This window comes from Dreissena polymorpha, chromosome 2, assembly GCF_020536995.1.
Source record: "Dreissena polymorpha isolate Duluth1 chromosome 2, UMN_Dpol_1.0, whole genome shotgun sequence".
Taxonomy (NCBI): domain Eukaryota; kingdom Metazoa; phylum Mollusca; class Bivalvia; order Myida; family Dreissenidae; genus Dreissena; species Dreissena polymorpha.
Window position 1 is genome coordinate 5,032,721 of NC_068356.1, and position 24,655 is coordinate 5,057,375.

The 24,655-nt window shown below is 32.3% G+C and overlaps 2 protein-coding genes across 12 annotated transcripts in view; both read left to right on the forward strand.

Annotated features, from left to right (window-relative positions):
* Window positions 1-24,655, forward strand: part of LOC127865683 (mucin-like protein) — a 208,320-nt gene that overhangs the window by 120,383 nt on the left and 63,282 nt on the right. The gene's annotated exons all lie outside the window — the stretch shown is intronic.
* Window positions 13,657-24,480, forward strand: LOC127865693 (uncharacterized). Its single transcript, XM_052405639.1, has 8 exons — window positions 13,657-13,855; window positions 14,855-15,013; window positions 16,704-16,784; window positions 17,403-17,585; window positions 18,097-18,181; window positions 19,580-19,723; window positions 21,039-21,549; window positions 22,103-24,480. Exons 1-8 carry the CDS (start codon window positions 13,660-13,662, stop codon window positions 22,211-22,213), a joined length of 1,470 nt encoding a protein of 489 aa, XP_052261599.1. The 5' UTR covers window positions 13,657-13,659; the 3' UTR covers window positions 22,214-24,480.

Sequence of the window (24,655 nt, forward strand, 5' to 3'; positions counted from 1 at the left end):
CGAGACTTACATTACTTAATGCCTATGGGCAGTTTACAATGAGGCGGTTAAATTATTTATAACATATTTAATCATGATTTTCGATGTGACATGCTATGTAGTTGTTGTAATTGCAGTACCATTATATGCAAATACTAAACATACTTTTAATTATGTATTTTGGTGCCTGAACTTTTGCTTAAATCTATATCCAGTGTATGAGACACAGAACTTTCCGATGCTTAAATAGGGCTCGCGAAATGAATCAAATTACCTCCTCAGTTATCGCGAAAAGTTTCGCTATAGCTAATTTGTGCCGATGCATATCTGTGTATTTTTAATTAAAATTTACTAATATATGTTTTTAAAATTATATTTCTATACACATGCGATAATAACGCCTAAAAGTAACTTAAGTTCCTTCAGTTCAAGCATTTTGAGTCTACTTCACATTATCTCAATGTTAGGACTGAACTTGACTTAAATCTATATCCAGTGTAAGAGACACAGAACTTTCCGATACTTAAATAGGGCTCGCGAAATGAATCAAATTACCTCCTGAGTTTTCGCGAAAAGTTTCGCTACTGCTCATTTGCGCCGATGCATATCTGTGTATTTTTAATTAAATTTTACTAATATATGTTTTTAAACTTGTAATGTATTTCTGTACACATGCTATAATAACGCCTGAAAGTAGCTTCAGTTCAAGCATGTTGAGATTACTGCATATTATCTCACTGTTAAGACTTTTATAACGAAATTTATCTACAATTGTAAATAAGAACATATTTTCATTTCTCATATATATATATATATATATAGTAATATAAGTAAAATGTAATAATCCAGATTGTGAATATTATATAATAAAAGTAAAAACACGTGTCTGGGATTTTAAATATATATTGATTTAGCCAACGCGTTGCCCTGATGAGCTATGCGAAACGCGTTGGCTAAATCAATATATATTTAAAATCCCAGACACGTGTTTTTACTTTTATTATATATATATATATATATATCATCTTCCGCTCAGTTATCGTGCTATTTTAGTTGTGAGTGAGGTATTCTTTAGTATCTTAGCAATACGTGTTATTCATCGTCACTTAATAAGTTGTTTGTAAGAATAATTTAGGAATTTTGATAATATTAGCGTGTGATCTAAAGCGTGAACCTATTGTTTATATATATCTTAATGACAGGCATTATATTGTACCTAGTTTTCAAGACGAAGCTAAGAAGACATTTGTCCGCCTTTAACTTTGCGTTTGTAATGTTAGTTTAAATGTTAAAGCCGGCCGAGTTGATATTTCTCACAACACTTCGGTTTTCTCAACTGACCAGAATTGATCAGTATTCGTCAGATACATTCTAAAGCTGAAATCTTTCATACTGATTTTTGCAAACATTGTGCCAAAAAATGCCAAAAGCATACAAAATACGAAACCTAATCATGTACATAACGGAATCCTCAAGACTATGTGGATAGTGACGTATACACGCTTTGGGTCACGTGAGCGCCAATATCACGTGATTTCCATTTCCGCGCTTTTCAAAACAAAGAAGAACTACTAAATCAAAGGTGTTGGGCTCGTGGCCAAGTCACTTAAACACTACCAATATGTCATAAAACAACATTTTTCATCATTTATATATATATATATATATACAAGGTAGGTATCTCTTGACACAGGAAAATCACCTGCATCAACATGTTTAAGCCATTAAGTGCCTAAATGGCGGTCGATTTTCGTAAACTATGTACCATTTTGTTGGGAAAGGTTGCCTCGTGAAGAAAAATGAACAAGAACGGCTTCTTGCCAACATTAACTACAAGAAAACACTTCTCGAACTCGTAGAAATGCCAGGCAGATCGGCTGACCGAACGTTCAGTGCCGATTTTTACAATATACCTACCTTGTATATATATATAACATAACATAATTTTTTTTTGTCAAAATGATGAAAAATGTTGTTTTATGACATGTTGATAGTGTTTAAGTTACTTGACCACGCGCCCAACACCTGTGCTCCGAGTCTGTGCATTTAATGCGAATCACGTGGTTTTACATGTAAACCGCGCGTGTTTAAATTGAGATCATTTCTGTCCATGGACAGATTGAAAAGCCCTATATTTGTACTGATTTTGGGCATTTCTTGACCTATTTTGACCAAAAAAAAAATGCACATTTGACATAAATACCATCACATTTTGACTCATATTCACTTTTTGGCGACACATAAACAAAATGGGAAAATATACCAACATCAACATGGCCGACTTTAAATGGGTACCAATAATCAAATATTTTGAAAAATACACTTCCCATTATTATTTGCCTTAAGTAAGGGTTTTGTTTAATCGTATCATATATATTTTTTAATGTCACATTAATGTTGAATCGCATATGTTTTCGTATGAACACTAAACAATCTAATGTGCAAGACGTTAGTAGGAACCGAACACTCTCGGGTCGCAGAAATCACACACATGTATTTATTTACCTTGGTCTTATAATATTATATAAGAAAACAATGATATTTCAAGCTTAGTTTAATCAATGCTTGCAGTTTTTAAAGTATTTTGATAAATGAATTTTTTATTTATTGGAAAGATTTGTATAAAAAAGAAAAACATGGTAGCATTAATATGCATATTCAATCGAATGAAATAGAACTTCTTTGACACTTTCTTGTTCTGCGATATTATGGGACGGGTTAATGTTTTTCTCTTTATGCTTTCTAACATTAATCTTATACAGGAAATCACAGCTATTTGGGCAACATAACTTTCATATGGGACGCTAGGAAAGAGAAACTAAACCAGTCAACCATCGTGTCCTTTTTGAAAGCTGAAGTAAGTATGTCGTTCATTTGAACAACTTAGAATTACTAGGTTACTTTTGTGAAAACAACAATAACAATTTGCCAAGGAAATACAATAAAATTGATGCTTAAAGGGACCATTTCACGTCTTGGTAAATTTACACAATTGAAAACCATTGTTTTTTTAGATATTCAAATTGTTGTTGTATTTATGATATTTGCGAGAAAACAGTAATACTGAACATTTACTATGCTCCATTATGTGCATCCTTTATGTCAAAACATAAAATTTATAAAACGTTACAAACGCGAAACGATTCAATAATTTGGAGAGTTCAGTTGTTATATTCTGTGACATAACAAGTAATGTTATGTTAAGTTTAAAATACACCAAACATAATATGGGCACGGATGGCCGAGTAGTTACATTGTGTTAGTCTTTTACTCAAAGGGTCAGTGGTTTGAGACCAGTTGAGGTTTACTGTTTTTTCTTTCTTAAATTGTATTCTTGTTCGTTCACTGGAGAAATTTAGTTCCAATATTTACATTAATCAATTTAAAGCGTTTAATGAAATTCATCAATACCTGCCGAAATCTGTGAAAAGGTCTTATTAAAGTCGTATCTTCAATAAATCAACAGACCTAGACTACACAACGTTTCGAAAAGTAACCAGGTCTTTTTACTGAAATTAACGGAAATTTAATCATTTTAAACAATTGGTATATTGTTTATAGACGCGGGTAGTGTGTGAACCATGTAAAAGCTGTGCTGCAATTAAAACAAATGATAATGAATGCATTATGTTTGGTTTTGCAGATAAATAAAAAATTCATGGATCCAAGTTTAGACGCGGAAAGAAAAACAGCCGTTCCAATAACGTCATTATTAGTATCAGTAACAGTTTTAAGCAACACATCATTTATCCAACCGTAAGTTTATGTTCTTAAATTATTGATCACTTCCTTTTAATTAACTCTCGAGTTTAAATATGCTTTAAAAAACTACACAAATAACGTATAAGCAGAATGATATATATTAAGATGAAATTAGCTGTATGCCAAATATGGCTATTAAAATTGGAAATATTATGGACACAACTCATTTATAGCGAAATCTTGCAAACTTATTTCTGTTGTTCATCCGCACGAATTGCAGTTAGACTTTTTCAAACTGCACATGACTGAACCAGTCTGTAATCTCTTTTTTCCGCTTACGTTTACATAAGTATGCAACGGTATATGTATTCATATTTCAGACCCTTTGGTGACCTATACATGATGACATACGAATTTCGAATTCGTATGGGAGACCCTATCAGTACTAAACGTCTACAGAAAATTGCCAATGACTGTTATAAAAACGACACCTTTGTTGGGCCAGCTATTTTTCAAAACATGACAATATTTAACGGTACGAGCCAAAACATAATGTGGATCATTTTTAATGCGTGACTTAAATATAATATATGCTTACATTTCATCACACAATATAACATTTCATTGACATTGTTAACTTATTTCCTCAAAATAGACTTTGAAACATATAAATAAACATAATAAACAACTTTCGTAAATTAAACTAAATAGATTGCATTCATCTTGTATTTTTCTCGAGGACTATAGGTGCATTATGTTTTAGTATTTAGTCGTTTTAAATAAAAGATCAAAATACTTTTCTGAGTTTAGATTATTTAAGATATTTGTTTTAAAATAATCTTGTCGCATTTGAATCTATAATATATAAAGTATTATATATAAAAAGTATATCAATTGATTGCAGAAATGTTCTTATCTTATTGTTTTAACAATTTTTTCATTACAAACGATACTTCGAATATATATTTGATGGAAAAATAATTTATTGGAAACAATTAAAAACAGATAGAAATATATACATGGGATGTTTAAATATTAAAATATCATGATATTTATAATATATCATTAAGTATGAATATGATAAGAAATGATTCAATAATTTATATAAACAATATATTTAATATTGTTCGGCAACAGCAAGCAATTTTCCTCAAAATGTCAAACTTCTCATACCTCCAAGCAACTGTTTGGATAGAAAAAGATACTTAAAGGGATCTTTTCACGCTTTGGTAAATTGACAAAATTGAAAAAAGTTGTTTCAGATTCGTAAGTTTTCGTTTTAGTTATGATATTTGTGAGGAAACAGTAATACTGAACATTAACCATGCTCTAATATAGCCATTATATGCATCTTTTGACGATTTTAAAACCTAAAAATTATAAAGCGTTGCAACGCGAAACGATTGAATAATTTGGAGAATTCTGTTTTTGTCGTTTAATTTTGTGAAACTACGAAGATTGCTTATATAAGGTATAAAATACGTAAAGTATGTGTACTCGGCGGAATAGCTCAGTAGGCTAAAGCGTTTTTACTTCAGGACTCTGGCAGGACTCCAGGGGTCACTGGTTCGAAACCTGCTCCGGGCAATGTTCTTTTCCTTTTTTTATTTTTTTTTCTTGATTTTTTACTGGAGCTTTTACGATCCAATGTTTACATTTATCAATATAAAGCATTTAATGAATAAGTTAAAAAAATGCCAAAGTCTGTGAAAAGGCCCCTTTAAAGACAAAAGCGATATGTGTAATTTACTTGCTACGCAATATTAACCTATTAGTTTACGCTTAAAAGAATCGGACAACGAATTATGTAAACGAACAAACAACGGTAGCTGCGACATGAGAACCACAGTCTGTGCACAAGCCAACGGAACCACGAACTGTGAATGCAAACCTGGGTACAACAAGCATCCGTATGACAGTCATGCGTGCCAAGGTATTTTCATGGATTTCTTCATTTTTTAAAACATAAAACATTTAGCACACGCAGAAGCAAAATAAATTACTCATTCTGGGTTATATTTTTAAAGCGAAATTTAATTGATTTATTGATTGATTGACCAAAGGATCGCCTTATATGATGTTTTAGTGCAAATACGTTTTTTTCATACCACACATTTCCGTACATTGGACATTTTTGCAGAGCACTCTGTACATTTCGCTGATAGTTTTTGCTCGTTTGTTTATAAATACCCCTTATATGGATTGCTCGCAGATGTGGATGAATGCACCTCCGGCTACACGTGTTATGGCGGAACTTGCGAAAACACGGATGGCAACTGGACGTGTAAATGTCCCTTAGAAAGAAGCCCTGTAGTTACGAATGAAACTGTGCAAACTTGTTCAGGTATTGTGTTCTAAATATGAACAAAAGTGAACCCATTACACAAACAGATCAGATGAATTATGACTGTTTAACGAGTGCAAATAATTGATTTAGGCTATAGCCATTTAAATCCCTATGATAGTGATACGGTATATCTTTGAAAAACATAGTCCTGTTATTGCTAGATTATTTTGAATTGTTCGTCATAAATATGAACTGCAACTGCAATTAACTACATTAAAACACAAAAACGTCTTGTTTATTGTCCATGTTTGGATTTTAGCCGCTGCATTCAACATGTGTACCTCAATGGAAACGCCATACCGAATTTTTACCTGTCGTTACGGTGAACGGATATGCGAGAACTCTACGTTGTCATGCCGATGTCATCCTGGGTATTTTGTAAATGGAAGTGGCATTAATTCTACGTGTGAAGGTATTTAATAAGGGTGACCACTCCTGGTCATTGAATTTCATAACTTGTTAAACACCCTATGTCGTCAACAATAAATAAGCTTCCTTGTAAACCAAAAATGCCATAACATTAAAGGGTATTAAGTATATAATAAACACATATAGTAAAGTGTCACTATTTCAAAATAAATAACTTAAAAAACACAAAAAAAACGAAACTTATTATTTAAAGACAGTTTTATGGATGCTATTTGAAACAAAATATATTTAACATTTCATTTACCTTGTTATAATTCTTAGCCTAATACTTTCCGTTGTAGTATCTAGTTTGAGAAGATTAATAACGAAGCAAAGGGACTCATTTTCTCGATAGTGTTTTAATATTAGACCAAAATATTTATGTGTCGAAATACAGTAATAATTAACAATAATAGCAGTGACACAATATCATAAGGGTACACAAGTGTTGTTAAATTTTGAATGGAATTATTGTCTGTTCTAGATGTAAATGAGTGTTCGAATAATACCTGTGGAAACGGAACATGTATTAACACTAATGGATCGTATTCATGTGATTGTAACAAAGGTTTTATGTTGGGTAAAACTGAGAAAACGTGTATAGGTAAAGTATTTCAAAAGTTACTTAATGGTCTTCGATTAAAATTCGATTAAAATGGAAAAGTCATAAACATTAGATTTATATCTTATTAAATAAGGCTTCAATAAACATATGAAAACATGTGTGTACATGACGCTTATGAAGAGTGTTACGTTTTTACCAAGATTTAAGTGTCAGATAGCATAAAGATACAGTTGCAACATATAGAAAAGTAAAAATAGTATTAAAGCCAGATCATTAGTAATTATTGTAAAAATGCGTGAATAACGATTTGTTCGTTCGTTTTTTTTAAGACGACATTGAATCGACAATACTCCCCATGCATAGACAATAATTTATTAGCTTAAAGATGAACAAGTATGCTCAATTTCAAATGATTGAACTGTGTACTTTCTATAACATTATGTGTTTCAGATATTGATGAATGTTTACATCCGAACGACATTTGTGTCAACGGGAAATGTACCAATAACAACGGATACTACACATGCAATTGTCTTAATGGTTTCTACGAACAATTTAGTAACCAGTACGTTACTTATTGCACTGGTGGGTTAGCGTTGTATATATTCGTCTTTACAGTATATTAAGTTGGTCACTTATAATGATTCCTTTCAAAATACCCTTACCTAGTATCCTGTTTGAACGCATATTGTCATTCTGATTTGATTGTTAATTGATTTATATCCAAAATCTGATAAAATTAAACTTACTAAATGAACATGCGTCTTTACGAATGGTGCAATTTTAGATATAGACGAATGTACAAATGCTTCCTACTCCTGCGACGGAATATGTACTAATCTACAAGGGTCATTTACGTGCGCTTGTCCGCCCGGTTATAAAAATGATACACTATACGATACCAACATGCACTTCATGTGCAAAGGTTTGACTTATAGCATAGAATTCAATTAACATGATAATCAATTACTGAAGCAACTTTGTATGTGGATAAGTATGTTTAAGATCATGACATCAGCTTAACAACAAAGGTCGGTGCTTTGTAATTAATGACTTTATAAATTAATGCGATTATATACGTAATACAAATGAGATTGACTTTATTAGATTCAACATACATTATTTGAAAAATTTACATTGTTATCGAGTTTTCCTTTGTAAAAATAATGGATGACATTGCAGATATTGATGAGTGTGCGAATCCAAATGATTACCAATGTATAAATGGGACGTGTGACAACACAAACGGATCGTGGGACTGCGTCTGTGATGTTTGGAGCAGACCTTTGAAGTTAAACAACAGCGTCGTTCAATGCATTGGTTTGGATTTGTTTCAGAATTGTATCAGTAAATTATGCATAAACACTATTTTTGACCTAACTCAACTGTAGTGTCATAGTTCATTGCTGTTAAATTTGTCACCAGTGTAAGACATCCGTATTGAACAGTTATTTCTTTGTCGATACCATCAAAGTTCGTATCATATTTAAATTAATGGTCGAAAATAACTGTCAAAATTCGATTAAATAAAATAAATAAATACATTCTCATTTGGATCCATGAGCAATGTTTTCTTAAATATTGCATCTGAACAACACGTAAATATTATGTATTGTGAGTTATAGCCATATGCCATGGTTTTTGTTCTCGACTACTTTGTTAGGTTTTTATGTGTTGGTATAATGTCATGACATGTTTGTCAGAAACCGCAATTTGGAGATTCAGAAACATGATAATTTATAGCAGCTAGATGTAAGAATTTTCGATTTGTAAATCAGGTAAAGCATCACTGAAATAGTATGTGTATGCTACACTATATAGTATATGCATGTAGATTTCCATGGGCTCAACAAAATAAGTAGTGCAACTCGTCGTGACATAAATATCCAAAGAAATCGTTTTGCGTTTCAGATATATACCAGTACCCAATGCAGTTTAAGGTTGAAGAGATAGGTCTAACTGGCGGCAGCCGCCAAACTGATAAGGAAATCAAAAGCCTTCTAATTAAACAGGTATTTTTCGCTAATGCAAAAGAAGCAGCGCGCAACTGCATGTTGCAATTAATTCTGTTTGTCCCCTACCGGTTTCACCGGAGGGGACTTATGGTTTGCGCTCTGTGTGTCCGTCAGTCCGTCAGTCTGTCACACTTTTCTGGATCCTGGGATAACTTAAAAAGTTTTCATATTTTTTCATGAAGCTTGAAACATGGATAGATGGCAATAAGGACATCATGCACGTCATTTCCTTTTGTTCCTACGTCAACAATTCTGGTTGCTATGGCAACAAATAAAAAAATAAAAAATATATATATTTCTGACAATGATGGAGCCGGTAGGGGACATATTTTGCTTGGCAATAGTCTTGTTATATCTAAATTTAAATACATTTCAGCAGGTAATTTCATGGAAGTGCTCGATAAAAATAATTGTTAATTGACTGACTATAAACCATGGTAAAAATTAACCAGCATCATGCAAATAATGCGCGTGTTGTATTTTCGTTAAAGCTTACGGACATTCTGAATACTAGCCTAGCACTAGGCGGAAAAGTCAAGTTCCCAGTTGAACTGTTACTGGACGGTTTCCATCATTTACCTAATGGGTAAGTGTTTGTTTTCTCATATAACTTACTAGATTATGCATTCGTGTGTGCGTGAATTATGACATCCGTGTATACACACGTTTGCATCATTACTACTTCTTTTTACTTATTTGCTTGTTGTTTATTTTCACCGTTCCAACGGAATTATTAATCCATCTAAACATATAGATTTAGAATACCACTTTAGAAAAAAACACTAAGCAGGGATCAAACTGAACGAATTTTAGTTTGACACGCAAATGACAGCAGATATCGCTTCTACCATATTGCTTGGCAATTACTATGGTGTACACTGTGACTTTAGACAGTTCTGAAAGTAAAACATGATATAGTTCATTTAAATTATTGCTCTTTTGATATGATTTATTCATATAAATATTAACATTTACTTAAGCAATATCACATTGAACGTCACGGTGATCCTTTCAATGATGTCAAACGATTCAGTCTTGCAAGCCGTGTTCGAGAGATCTAATCTAAGTCAACGAACCATCGTGGCAGGCACTATACTTGTCATTTCGTTGAGCAAAACAGGTATGTTAGTGATACGAATAGACTCACATAGCTTAATACTAACATATGAAAAAGTCCAGTTCAATTATGCATCTAGTCAGATAGTCAGAACTTGGATATGCTGTGCTTGAATTGATTATTTATACTATTTGCTTGGACGCTTGAACTTGTTGACAAGATTCACATGCAATAATAATCTCTCACTCTCTCTCTCTTTCTCTCTCTCTCTTCTCTCTCTCTCTCTCTGTCTCTCTCTCTCTCTCTCTCTCTCTCTCTCTCTCTCTCTCTCTCTCTCTCTCTCTCTCTCTCTCTATCTCTCTCTCTCTCTCTCTCTCTCTCTCTCTCTCTCTCTCTCTCTCATCTCTATCTCTATCTCTATCTCTCTCTCTTTCTCTCTATCTCTCCTTCTTTGCCTCTCCCTCTCCACATTCACTCTCTCCTTTTCCTCACTAACTCTCTCTCCTCAATCTCTCTCTCTCTCTTTCTCTATCTTCTGGCTTTGATACTTGAGTGATTGTTCTATTAAATTCAAACATTGATTCGCAATATAGACATATATAATTGTTTGTCACAGTTGGGTTAAGGTATCCTTGATATACAAATGGCTTTGATTCACATTTCAGAAATAAATGTGGATCAATGCATTTTGCACTCAAACGCTTGTGATGTCAAATCTACCGTTTGCGTCTTCGATAAGTCAAAAGGACGTATATCATGCGACTGTCGCACCGGGTATAAGGACGTCAAATACCATCAAGGTGTTGGAATTTGTGAATTAGAAAAGAATACCACAGGTAATTTATAATGCCGATGATCTTATATTTGCATTCAAACGACAAACAAACAGCCCATAAATTTGACATATTTGTTATCTTAACGTCTTTATATGTTACGTGTTCACTTCCATAAATGTTGTGTATGTTATATTGTAATTTAAAAAAAACAAACAAGAAGAAACGCACTTTTTAAAGGGTAGAGTTTATGGTTGATCTTTAAACGTTGATTTCAGGTATGTTGAACATAATAAAGGATAGCACTGATACATTTAAGTTTACCAAAAAGAATCTATAATACTGAAGGAAATATGTCAAATTCGTATCAATAAATGTCAGCTAGGGAAATTTTAAATCCAAATGACGTAAATGTCGTAACTCAAATACTAGATAAAAAAGTTCGTAATTCTGAAAAGTTATTTGACTTAAGTTAATGGAATGTTACATTTCTCTGTATTTAATTAATGATACGCAAACGCGTTTCGCGTTTGAATATATAGATACATACATGCATGAAACGTTTTTCTTGCTCATTGGCACACAGTGTTTATGAAATGCTTTTCGTACTTGTACTCAGAATATCATTAAATATATTTAAATATAATTTAATCTTAATCGTCAAAACTTCCAAAATGTTTAATCATATTTAATATCACATGTAAAGCGCTTTAAAGCCCATGAACATTCCAAATCAAGGAATATTTCGTACAATATTTCGTAAAAATAAATTAACAATAATTGTTCCTTATAGCAATAGCTAAAATTTCAACGCTAAGTGTTGTCTGTAAAAATAGATTTAACGCGATACAAAATGCTCGTTTTTAATTGTTTGTGTCATAATTCATGAGAATTTCCGGCTACGATATCCGAACATTTTCGGGCAAACGCGAGATTGGCTTCGGGTAGCTTCGGAAGCACGAAGTATTTCTCAAGAATACGTCGTTCTTCCGACTCTGCCTAAAGCACGTCTCGCGTTCGCTCGTAAATTATCGGATACCGTGGCGGATAATTTACATGGAATACACTGTCACACACAAAATAAAAACGAGAATATTATATCTCGTTAAATCTATGTACCCATACTACATCTAGCGTTGACATTTTTGCAATTGCTATAAGGAACACTGATTTGTTATGGGTTAACTTTATTTGACGATGTATTTGTTGATTTTGAGTATTTACGTTACCAAATATTGAAAATAAAGCATGCGTCTATTAATTGCAAAGCCTTGAGCCGTTTTTTTTTTATTTCGGTACATACGTCGTGTTCAACTTTCTGTTCCTCATTTCAGAGGAGTTTGCATATGTTGCAACCATCCATATAACAACCAATGCTAGCGTCGACAATACAACTTTTAAGGAAATTGCAAAATTGCAGGTAAACTTGACTCACTGTCCAGGCACTGAATTCACTGTAAAGTATATCATGTTTAGGGGCTCATTGTTGTGTAAATCACTTAATATCACAATGTGCATGTGCATACTTTAAAAAAACTAGGCAAAGTGAATCGCAAAATTTTATCTCAAAATGTCATCGACTTCATACTGTGTGTTTGGTTCCATTTATTGAGTGTTTATACAGTCATATTAATTTATTATATTATGTTGATGATTTGTTGAATGTCAAAAAGCCTTTAACCCATCATTTTTATTCTTTGAAATTAAAAACTCACAACATAGTGTCAAATCAGTTGCATGTTCATGTGAAGACATATGTCATGTTCCATTTCATTTCCAGATAACATCTATGTACCAGGCGATGTTTCCATTAGACAAGATTTGGGTTGAAATTTTAAACATATTTATTGGAAGTAAACGCAGAAAAAGGTACCTTGAGCACTAAATTTGAAGTCAATATATGTATTTTTATAAAAAGGAACCGATCCTCAATTGAAACAAGGATTTTGTTACACAAAATGTGTCTAAGTGTTAAAGATTACACAATTTATATAGACATTGACTATAGATATTGGTTTGTCAAGGTAGTCATAATTTGTTGAACCTTTGAACTTGTTAAAGCGTAGGTTAAGCTTTCGCACGGATTTGATAAGTTGCTTGTTTTCCTTTTTTTAATTTCTGACAAAAATACAAGACAGAATTATGTAACCCATTATACGGAAACCTATGAAACAATGTGTCATCGTAAATGATTTCCCTCGCATATGTCCACAATTCTTGAATACATGCAACATTTGTAAAGAAGTTCCTTAAATGGAGCAGATATGCCATTTTAGTGTAAAAAAACAACAACGCAATCAAATGTACATCGGCTAGACTTTAATATCATAAATATTTGTAAGAATTTTCAAAATTTCAACGCACAATTAATGAAGTCACAAATATGAAACATGTTCGTGTGTTCGTTTTTATTCCCAGCATTTTTTTTACCGGAGACGACTCTTTGGGCACCCTTTGGCCCGGTCGTCTGTTCGTCCGAATTTAGATAACTCAAAAACAGGTTTAACTAGGTTAATGAAACTCGTTTTGTGTAGAAAAATGCCAAACCAGCATGTGAACGTTATGTAAGTTTGTTTCTCAGTTCATATGTATGGTTTCGATGGTAAAGAAACACAGACAAATAAAACGTAACAATAACTAAATAGTACTTCATTCAAATTATAGAAACTTGTAGAGATCATAGACCTGTAGGAGATTTCTATTTGTCTGTAATAAATATCTGTTTCTAATTTTTCGAATATATTCATAGTGTGTTATTTCGTCGCTGTTTTATTTTCTAGGATACCATGGAAGTTGTTTTTTACTCGATTACGATGCTCTTTTTCAGAGACATACAACACAAGTCCATAGAGTACATAGTTCATACGAATGAAAGTAAAAATGAAACAGTTTTCAAAGAAGCTTGGACTGAGTGCAGAAATATGAATTCCTCATGCTACGACAGAATACATTCTCATTCAAACACGTCTTACGTTTTCAATGCCGACGATTCTCCCCCTACCTTCAATAGTAAGTTTTATATGTAATAAAATTAATAAATTTTATAACTGATCAGGCATGTTATGCTATTTAGTATGAAAGTAAAGTATGTGCTGGGTTTAGAATTTTTAATTACGATAATGCGTGTAACGCACACTGTTTAATAAAATGAATGTAAATTATTTCTCTGAATAAATATGACATCATGCAGTTGTATGAAATTAGCATGTACAGTCTCATTTTCACTAAACGGAAAGGCCGAGAGGATAAGGTGTGAGAGTTTTGATTTATATAACCCGCGCTCGAATACAAACGGTAAACAATGTTTTATTGTAATAATGTGCATGTACATTTTTATGCTTTGATCTGTTAAGAAACAAAAGATGCGTAGCTCGTAACATCAAAATTTCTTTAAAAATAGGTTTCCAAGTTATAAATCGTGAATAATTGCGTATAACCTAGCGTCTAACGACAAAATCAAAGACAATTTTGTAAAAAGACTCATACCAACTTGCATTCTTATTTCGCGATGTATCAGTAACGCTTTTCTGAAATGTTATCCAAACGATACCTTGATATACAATATATGTTTTGCCGAGTAATTGTCACGTTTAGTCCGTAAAATTATATATCATATACATATTACATGTAATAAGTAATATATAATTTTCATATACGTATTACATCTTTAACCATGTGTGTCAACTCTTCATGCAGATTTACATTTAAACGTGATAAATCTCACATTTTTGTATATTATTTTAACAACATGTTTTATTTGACACTAAAATATGTATATAGTCCTTTCTTTTAAATTATTCTAGTAATGGTATGTACCATTCGTTATCCCAATGATGTATTACTTCTTAATATTACATCAAGAGGACGTGGAAAATGTGCAGTGTTTTATATATATGTTTAGATTAACACACGTAACCGAATATTCATTAACGATTCAAACATTTAGTTGTTTTTCGATAAAACGAATCTATGAGATATCTTATAACAAATCATTTTATTTCTTCTTAGACGAAACAGATCTGTGCAATAAATCGAAAGTTTGCGCCAAAAACACAACCGCATGCAATGGCACATTTACAAAGGTCGAATGCAGATGCACGGCTGATTATGTGGACATCACCTTTTATAACAACGCTTCCGACTCGTTTTATGCATGCACACGGCCAGGTAAAATGCATCATATATATATATGCGTTCACACATACTGTTTATTTACACTTTTCATTGATCTGTGCTTCATGTTAACATGTGATACAAAACAACGTACCATATAGATTTGTGTATATATGAATTTAATTTTCCAAGTAACCTACCTTACATCAACCATTTTTACGCCAAAATTGTGGAATACATATTTCATTATACGGACGAAATCTTTACTTAAGCATATAGTATTCATGCAATCACATGTGGTTAGCGTGTGGCTATGATATTTATTAGTGAAAACATCATTTTGAATGATAAATAAACATATTATAACGAACAATCAACTATTTTGAAAAAAAATTCACTATTAAACACACACACACACACATATATATATATATATATATATATATATATATATATATATATATATATATATATATATATATATATATATATATATATATATATATATATATATATATTATAACAAGGTACCCAACTCAAAATCACCCGAAAACGGGATGCATCGCTTTGAACAGCCGTAACTTCAACGATATTAACGATCTTGGTCTTATTCAACGCAGAAATGAATTTCCTTTCTAGAAATGTATATATCTTGTTTTATGTCTACAAATGCTGGGTCAAATTTTAAGAAATAACACTATACACAACTCGCGTTACCTGCTTGACAGCGATCAGACAGAATTAATGAATGAAATGTTCAGTTGAAGAGACACACCTTCGCATTGGACTAATGAAATTACTCGTGTGTTTAAAATGTCGGTTAGTTAAAATGTTTGTAAACAAAGGTTTCAAACTGCGCTGGACAGTTAGTTTTAATGCATAATGCAACGGCAAGTACGGTAAGAATGTTTTTTCATACGTTTTATTGAATTATGGTATCTAGGTTTGTGAACTTTGCATGGAAAATGCCCTTTACTCAGTGAATATTTCATTCATTTATCCTGTCTGATCGATGTAAAGTAGGTCACGCGAGTTGTGTATCGTGTTATTTCTTAAAAGATGACCCAGCATTTTCAAAAAAATTGCAAGACATGTACATTTCCAGAAAGGAAATTTATGTCTGCGTTGAATAAGACCGAGATCGTGAAAATCTAATGCCATAAAGGAAAAAAATCAATGTTATTGGTGAAAATATATATTGTTTTGATATTGATTTATTGAAAAATGGATTTGGATACAAATTGTTCTTTTTCACAAGTTATATAACAGACCTATGTGGAAAAATATCACAAAAACTGTTCGTTGTGCCGCAAAAATCCAATAATTCAACAAATAATGTAAACAGTATCTTTATCAAATACATATAAGCGTGTCTTATTTTATAAGTAGTTGTTGCAACACGTATGCTTGATGTAATTTTATAAGCTTCTTTTTTTTTTAATTCGAATGACTCTCAGAATATTTGGAGTTATTTTAATCCCTTCTTATTGGTTATGTGTTTGATTATTATAAAATTGCAAGCTTACATTTTTTCTTATAAATATTGAACTTTTTATTGTTTGTTTGTGTATTGTGTTTGATGTAATGTTGTTTTCAAAAATGAATGTAACCTAAGTCTTGTTTAAATATGTTAGGTTTACTTATTTTATTGATATCTTAATATGTTAAAAAGTGGAAATAAAGATTGCATTTTTAGCATTGTTAATATTATCATTACCTTTTATCATACTTGCCGACCATCCAGTTACATCAACGACTTCAACTACAACGACGTATACCACAATGACGTCAACTACCGATACGACAACAACATTATATGCTTTTGGTAACGTAAGTTCTTATAAAGCAACACTTGTATTATATATAACTCGTGGCGCACCTTTTAAGGAAATATTCAAATTTGAATGATTCTTTCATTATATCAAACGCGGTAACATTGTATGTGCATGCCGACAACACGCCTTATGTGTTTTCACATAGACATTCCTAAAGCTATTTCGAGGATTATTCATATTTGACACTCACGGATCTACCATTTTAGCGCTTTTTTTTCAATGATTGATCGCGTATTGAAATGCCCGGGTGTCTCATGATTGATAAGCTTAAGCATTCTGAGTAAATTAAAACACACAAAACAACATTACATGCGAGCTTTGCAATACATTGGTTGGTGTGGTTTTGTTGTGCTATGATATTTGTATATATCATGTTTTAGATTCCATCTTTGTGGGATTGTATATGTAATGTGTTTGCGAAATCGTAAATACATCATGCATAAAAAGGCCGGATATGCGTAATTGAACAACAGTTATTTTTAGTAAACTTTTACACCCTCATCAAATGCCGTCATCTCTGTAGTATTAGTTCATCGTATTGACGAGTTTGACTTTAAAAAAATCGAGTAAAAGCACTGCTTTTAAAAATGATGTGAGTTTGTGATTAGCCAACAGCTCGACTATAGTTCCACATGAGTATCCAACAACTCAAATGCCAAACAAGACAGACTCACTTCCCAATACGGTCACAACATCTGCAGCTACGGTCAATACAGTCGGTCCAAAAGCGGAAACAACAACACAATCAAACGTAGATGTTGGTGTGAAGAAAGACGACAAACCCGAGTCATGTAAGGCTTTTGCGTTATTCAGTGAATATCATACTAGATGGTTTATATACGTTTGGGAAATTTGTGAAAAAAATCCTATTTGAAAGTTCGCATGATTTTATATGAATGTCTTTTAGTAATCAGTTTATATAATTAGCAAAATAACAACATGACGATATCATTATTAACCACGCGTGTTTAAAACAAGTAACATACTTACCTAATATTATATTTATCTGTATCTATTTTTGGATTTTATAAAAGGTGTATACTTCCAAACAATTTATAAAAGGTATAAAAATACAAGACATAAACTATTTTAAAATGAATTGTATGGTTCTTAATAGATTTGCACGTTGATACCAATTTACAAACATTATAATTATGATCGTTTTGTCGCTCTGTAATGTATAAGGTGTTGTGTAGCATTGCTTTTTGCATATAAATACATTAATTTGTGAAAACAAATCTTAATAACTTTCTACGCAGATAGTACACATCCGGTTATAGATGTTTTGCTGATTCTTTTCAGCTAGCAACACGTCATTGATTGCAACTGGTGCAAGTCTAGGAATCGTTGTCCTGATACTGATTATCACAATTATCGTTGTGTGCAGGTACGTTGTAAATCAATTTCATCAAAATAAAAAAAAATATTTGTTGCTGTCAGGATCTGTTCACATCGCATAAGAGGAGGTCGCGTTCGATTGACATTTCATCTAAATCACTGATGTTTATTGTTCACCCAAACACATGTCTCGTAACGTAAAGGTGTTTGGTTTTAATCCTTACCGTGAGAACAAAAGATATAAGATATAATTATATCGGCTAAAATTTGATTGGTTATTGATATCTAATGCGGTTTCCACAGATCTAGTCATCGGGAAGTATAGAAGCGTCAGACTGGAGATGATTTTAATGAGATTGGAAGTGAACCAACGAGAAACATTTAGAAAACATGTTTAACATGTATGACTCTTCAATAATAACCCTGACCTCAGTGAACTATATTAGCATAACTTGCACGTTTAATAATATCGACTTAGTTTTGGCATTTGAACGCATTATTCCAGTTCATACTAGTATCTATTTGTTTAACAAAAATTTCCATCGCAACGATACATACACCTATAAATCAATAACGACCAGAATCAGGAATCAGTATGATGTGATGAGTACTGGAAAAATTGGCGTTTGGAGTCGTTTCGTAAAGGTCGCAAAACACCAACTTAATTTGCATACATATATATATATGTATATGTATAAATATGAAAAACTAAATGATATGCTGTGTAAATATGTGAGATTGGTTTAGAAAAAAAAATGATTTAAACTTTATGATTTGCTGGTCGATGTAAATATTAGTGGACTTTGTTGCTCATCAACGTATGTTAGATTACAGTTTAATGTTAACAACAACTATTTTTAAATCATATAGATACCTGATAATATGTATTTAACAAAATAAATGTGTTGTTAAATTTTATATCATGTCTTGTTTATAAGTGTGGATTTTTAATGCGGTTTTCTTGAAAACGTTGTTAACATTGTTAACGTCAAAACACCTCTTCAGTTCTGTCACTAAAATAAAAGATTCTCCGCAAGTAATGGGGCTATATTTTTAAATTTGGTATCATAATAACAAGCACAGAACAGTCTTTATCAATTTATAGGAAACAAAAAAAGAAATTTTGTCACAAATACAGGTTTTTTCACGACATGGCTCATAAATATGAGACAGATTATTGTACAACGCTATGCAATTGAATCCTTTACTAAATGTTATGCGCAAAATGGCTCAAGGTACGAAGAGTATGACACTTCATTAGTTCGATATAGTATTTTTCTTGTGTGTAATTGCTATGAAGCATACATTTCTTTGATTCATCTTTGAAGGTTGTGCAGCAATAAAGTGCAGGATGCGGAGAAGATTACACAGTATTGAATTGGAGAAGTATTTTTCTTTAAACGCGTGCTTGTGTCGGAATTTAATTTGAGATTTTTCATCACTAAAGGTTACGTAGTAAGAAGGCACAAGATACAGAGCGGGTAAAACTGAGGGAGCTAGAGAAGGGGCGCAGGAACGGTTTCGATAACTCACTGTTGGGCAGGAACTACCTTGTCTCGGATTCAAAGCAGAATTCCGTGGATGATTTAAGGTAAGTTGCAATTTTTGAGACGGTGACTTCCATGAATTATTCAAGATAAACGAGTTAAAGTAAATTCAAGGAATGACTTACAGTAAATTCGAAGAATAATTTGAGTTTATATAATATATTTATCTATATTCAATAAATAAATAAAAATGATTGCGATAAAAAAAAAAACAGGTGGAATAAATGCATGATTCAACATAAATGCCTGATTCAACATCACGTCCATAATTGATTAAGTTAAATTTAACATTTGTAAAATGTGAATTTCACAAAATAAATCAGTCAATAATTAAATTTAATTACAAAGATTAATTCATTGGAGTAAAAACCGATACCAGATAATTAAAGATATAGCCTATGAATGATGGAGGAAAAACTCAAGTAAACATTTTAGTAATAATCTACGACGAACGATTTGATTTATATACAACGATTATTTAAACTTAATTGTAGTTCATGAACAAATAAAGCATGAAAATCCTTCTTAGATTAAAGATGTACGTACTTCATGAAAGCAATTAAACAGTAAGGAAGATATCATTCCGTAATATGTAAACGGTAATTCAACGAATGATTTAATGATTTAATGCATTTGATGTAAGGAAATGGAGCACTTTTTATATGACATGTTACAAATAAATAGTAGATGATTTGGGTAAATGATTTTAGGTGGGCACAATTTTACATTTGGTTAATGTAGTTGAGCTTAAAGACTCATGAAATGTGAAAGCAGTGATTGAAGATATATTGTACTTATGCTGGATGTTTAATTATAAAAAATGTCGATTTATTTAAGGTTATTTTTCTGTGCGTTTAAACGCCAGATTCGCTAAAAGGAAATTCGTAGAAAGATCCGTGATATAGTTGTTACCTTCAGTAATATAAATGTGTTAGTTGTAATATTGTTATTCTTTTACATGTATTGCGCATGGCTCTATGAATATATGTTTGTTTGTTTTTTATTTGTTTTTTCTTTTTGTTGTAAATTTTGATTTGGCAATCTCCGTATATAAACGAACTTAAGTATCCAATAAGATATCTCTCCGCATTCTTCTGCCATAGGTAAATCTTGTTTATTGTGAGATATGAAGAAGGGACAGGCTCATCTATTATTAGCTTGAAAACAATTACAACTTTCAAAAAATACATTTCAAAGATTAAAAGAATATATTAAAAGAAATACATTTTTAAGCAATCTTTAATACTGGACGCAATGCGTACACATATTTTACAAAACTTTTCATGGTAATGTGTGTAGGTTGTGTTTCTTATCTACATAATCATTTATGTTTTTTATAATTACCATTCAATACTTAAGAGCAACAGACCGTGAAACAGACCGTGACGATAGGCGGAATTCCTACTATGGTGGCCCATTCAAGCCAATCGAACCAACATACACCAGACCGTTCAAATCGGCCGAACCCAAGCCGATCTGGGACCGTCACGGCCATGTGCCAGGTTTAAAAGGTCGCACTGGATCCCTGCCTGATATAAACGACCATGTCGACATGAGAATTGCACCGGAGACCAGGCGAATGTCGCAGCCAAGACATTCCGATCCACTTTACTCGTCTCCGAGAAAGGATAAAGACCCGCCACCAACGCAGAAACCCGTTGATAATTACAGGCAAAACATGGTTCGAGTGTTTCCGGAATCTGGCGAGCGATTGCCGAGAGCAAAAACCAATCAATTCCCGAGAAAAAACGCAAGCGGACGGATTTCTCCGGAACCCGATTATTATGACGACCCGCCACTGTCACCAAAGCCTGATTATAATGGAAGAAAGTCACTTGACCGTGTGGATGCATCACGCGACAGTGGTTTGGTATGAACTCTTTTAGCTTGTCAACACCCTTTATAAACTCCAGTTTAAAATTAACATTAATTTAAGTATTTCTCTGTCAAGATATTAACAACTTATTTCAGCAGTATTATGTGTTACCTCATGATGAATGGGTAAGTGCTATACCCCCGTGTTTTGTAATTAATTAATTAATTAATCAATATAATACAAACTGATGTAGTAATTGAGTTATTTTAAATTTATCAAAGGATTTTTAAACGAATAATTATATACTACAAACCATAAATGAATGTCTCCCAAATGAATCTTAAAATATGTTAACGCTGTAATTCCGTTAAAATGTATTCTAAGTCGAATCTTTGTGGTAAAATCTTAAGATTGCGCAGACGCTATATAGTCCGAATCCTTGATAGAAACATCAGTGTTTGTCTTCGGTGGAGATCATGGGAGAGATATCATAGTGGGTATCGAACGCGGGATACCCCTGTAACTAGGCGGACATCGTATCAATTATAACCATACATAAATACTGTTTGTATATGTGATGCAGTAAAAGACTCGTTTTATATTTTAGAATGGCTTTTCGCGCAGCAGCGGAAGTCCAGAAGTTCAGAGGTCACGTGAGAGCTTTGGTTACGGAAGTTTAGGGCGTGGTCGATACCGCATGGAAGATACACCTTTTTGAGCATGTATTAATCACATGACGTTAACCCAATTGAATATGTTTATTTGTTTTTATTATTTTCCGTTTTGAATACACGTATCTATGGAAACACACACTTTACCATGCATTTAGGGACTTTAAGTTAGTTTCTTCTGCTTACGCAACTTGCGTTTCAGTTTGTTTATATTTAAAAGCTTTCAATGTACAAGTATGCAAGCAATCAATACGCACAATTTTAGATGTTATTACTACATCACTGGATGCTGAAAGTTCAGACATCTTTAATGGTTCATCTAGTTTTAAACCAAAAAGCTACGCTGCTGGAGAGTCCTTATTAGACACTATAGTTTTCTTCGTTGAAATGTGTGTTTTGCTTTTTGCAATCATATAAAACATGTAATTCTCAACAATATCATTATTATTAGTAGTATGCCTATTTTGAACGGATAAGGAGCTTCATCAGGTTTTATGTTTGCTGTTCATATACATTTTCTAGGATAACGTGATTATAAATGTAATAATTTACAAAATTTACATAGCGTCTGCCTATTAAATCATGGTGGTCATCAAAAGAGTTATCAATATACCATTACATTACGTGTGAGTTACTGGAAAGTGTGTGCAGTCTACTGAGCAAAAACTCTACACGAATACAATGAATTATAAATGATACAAGTCGATAAATTCGCACTTAAACATTTTTAATTGATTTTACATATGATCAACAAATGAGTAAAACTATTACCATTGCTGACATTTCATGTATACATTTTGTTGAAATTATTTAGTAATTGCCACTTTTGCCTGAAGAGTAAATTAATAATTGTTTATGATTCATGCAATAACGACATCTTAATGTACTTTGGATTGTTTTACCATTGTCTAGGGTATTATCGAATAATCTTCTGCTAACAAACCAAATGTTAAATATTAGATAGGCTTAAATTTAACAGTTAAAGCAATAAAATGGACTGACCAATTTTGCATATTTACGAAGTGACTTAGATGAAGTTAATATAATATTCTGGCAAAGGAGTTGTACTAAGTGAAAATACAATAATTGACTTGACTTTTGACTACTGACGCATCATCAGTTATTGCAACCTTACCATAAATAATAAAAGCCATCATTTAATCATCACATTTTGGTTTTGCTTTGTTTTTACAATTGATTTGTACAATAGTATCACATTATTTAGTTTTATAAGCTATTTGTATACTTTCTGGACTGCTGCCATAAAGGGACGTGCTCACAGATCTCCATTATTTTGAAAAAATCTCATTTAATTGTGTTTAATAACATACTTATAGAATGCGGAATAGTTACTAATAATGTCACTTTATGCGTTTTGTAGTTTTTATATCGGAAATATCGGTGAGATGAAAACGATATTGCACTGCTTCAACCGTTGGATAATAACATTGAACATTATCAATAATTTACTGTGAAAGGATGACCTTTTCGAGACGTAATTAATTATACGGCACTTTCCAGTTTCCTATATTAAATGCTAATAAACGTCGGACGACACTAGATAAACAGTTCATGAGTGCGTTCATCTTGGTGGATCGTAAATTTAAATTCACTCGTGATAAAAAAAATATTTATATAAGAGCAGAACAACTTACATTCACCATGATTCGAACTAAGGACCTTTGGAGGCAAACGCTAACTTTCTAACACTGGATCACTGAGGTCTTTGATAAAACAGACAATTTTGTGAGTAATGCATTTATTTTGAAATCATCGACAAAACGCATTACATAAGCTTTATAATTTTTCAAATTTCGATTCATAATTATAAAAATCGATCGATATTATTTAACGTTTTCGCATTCTATAGTGTTATCGTGCCTTTATAAATATATTGCTAACATTCATTGATCAATCTATTAGTTTTAATTGGAAAATGATACCGTTTCCAAATTGTGAACACATCCCTTTTATCCGGTATTCGTACCAACTACACTGCATATAACAGTAGAAGTTTACATTATATTTGTCGTAGTGTGTGCATAAACTGCCATTATTTTATCATATTCGATGTTAACATTAATGTAACCCTTCACTGCACACCAAGCAACTGTATAACTCCATGTAACAATCGCCATTGTTTGCATTCAGTTGCTGATCTAGCGAAATTCCCTCCTACTGTGTATACTTGTAATTGGCCATTTGTTCAATGAGGTTGAATGCTGGGAATTTTAGCATAATACAATATAATGTCGTTTAAGAGCTGTTGATAGAGCAGTACGCTTCATAATCATTAAACTATTTGTGTAAAATGTGTTGCTGTTAATTTAGCAATCATTTTTTTCGATTAAGGATAGAACCAATTGAAATATTTGTTTTTAATAAATAAACTAAATGTTGACATTCAACTGTTCTGCGCTGTAGTTAGTGTGAACTTAATTTGAATTTTTACTGTGGGTGATATTTTATTACGAAGTGAAGAAGAATAA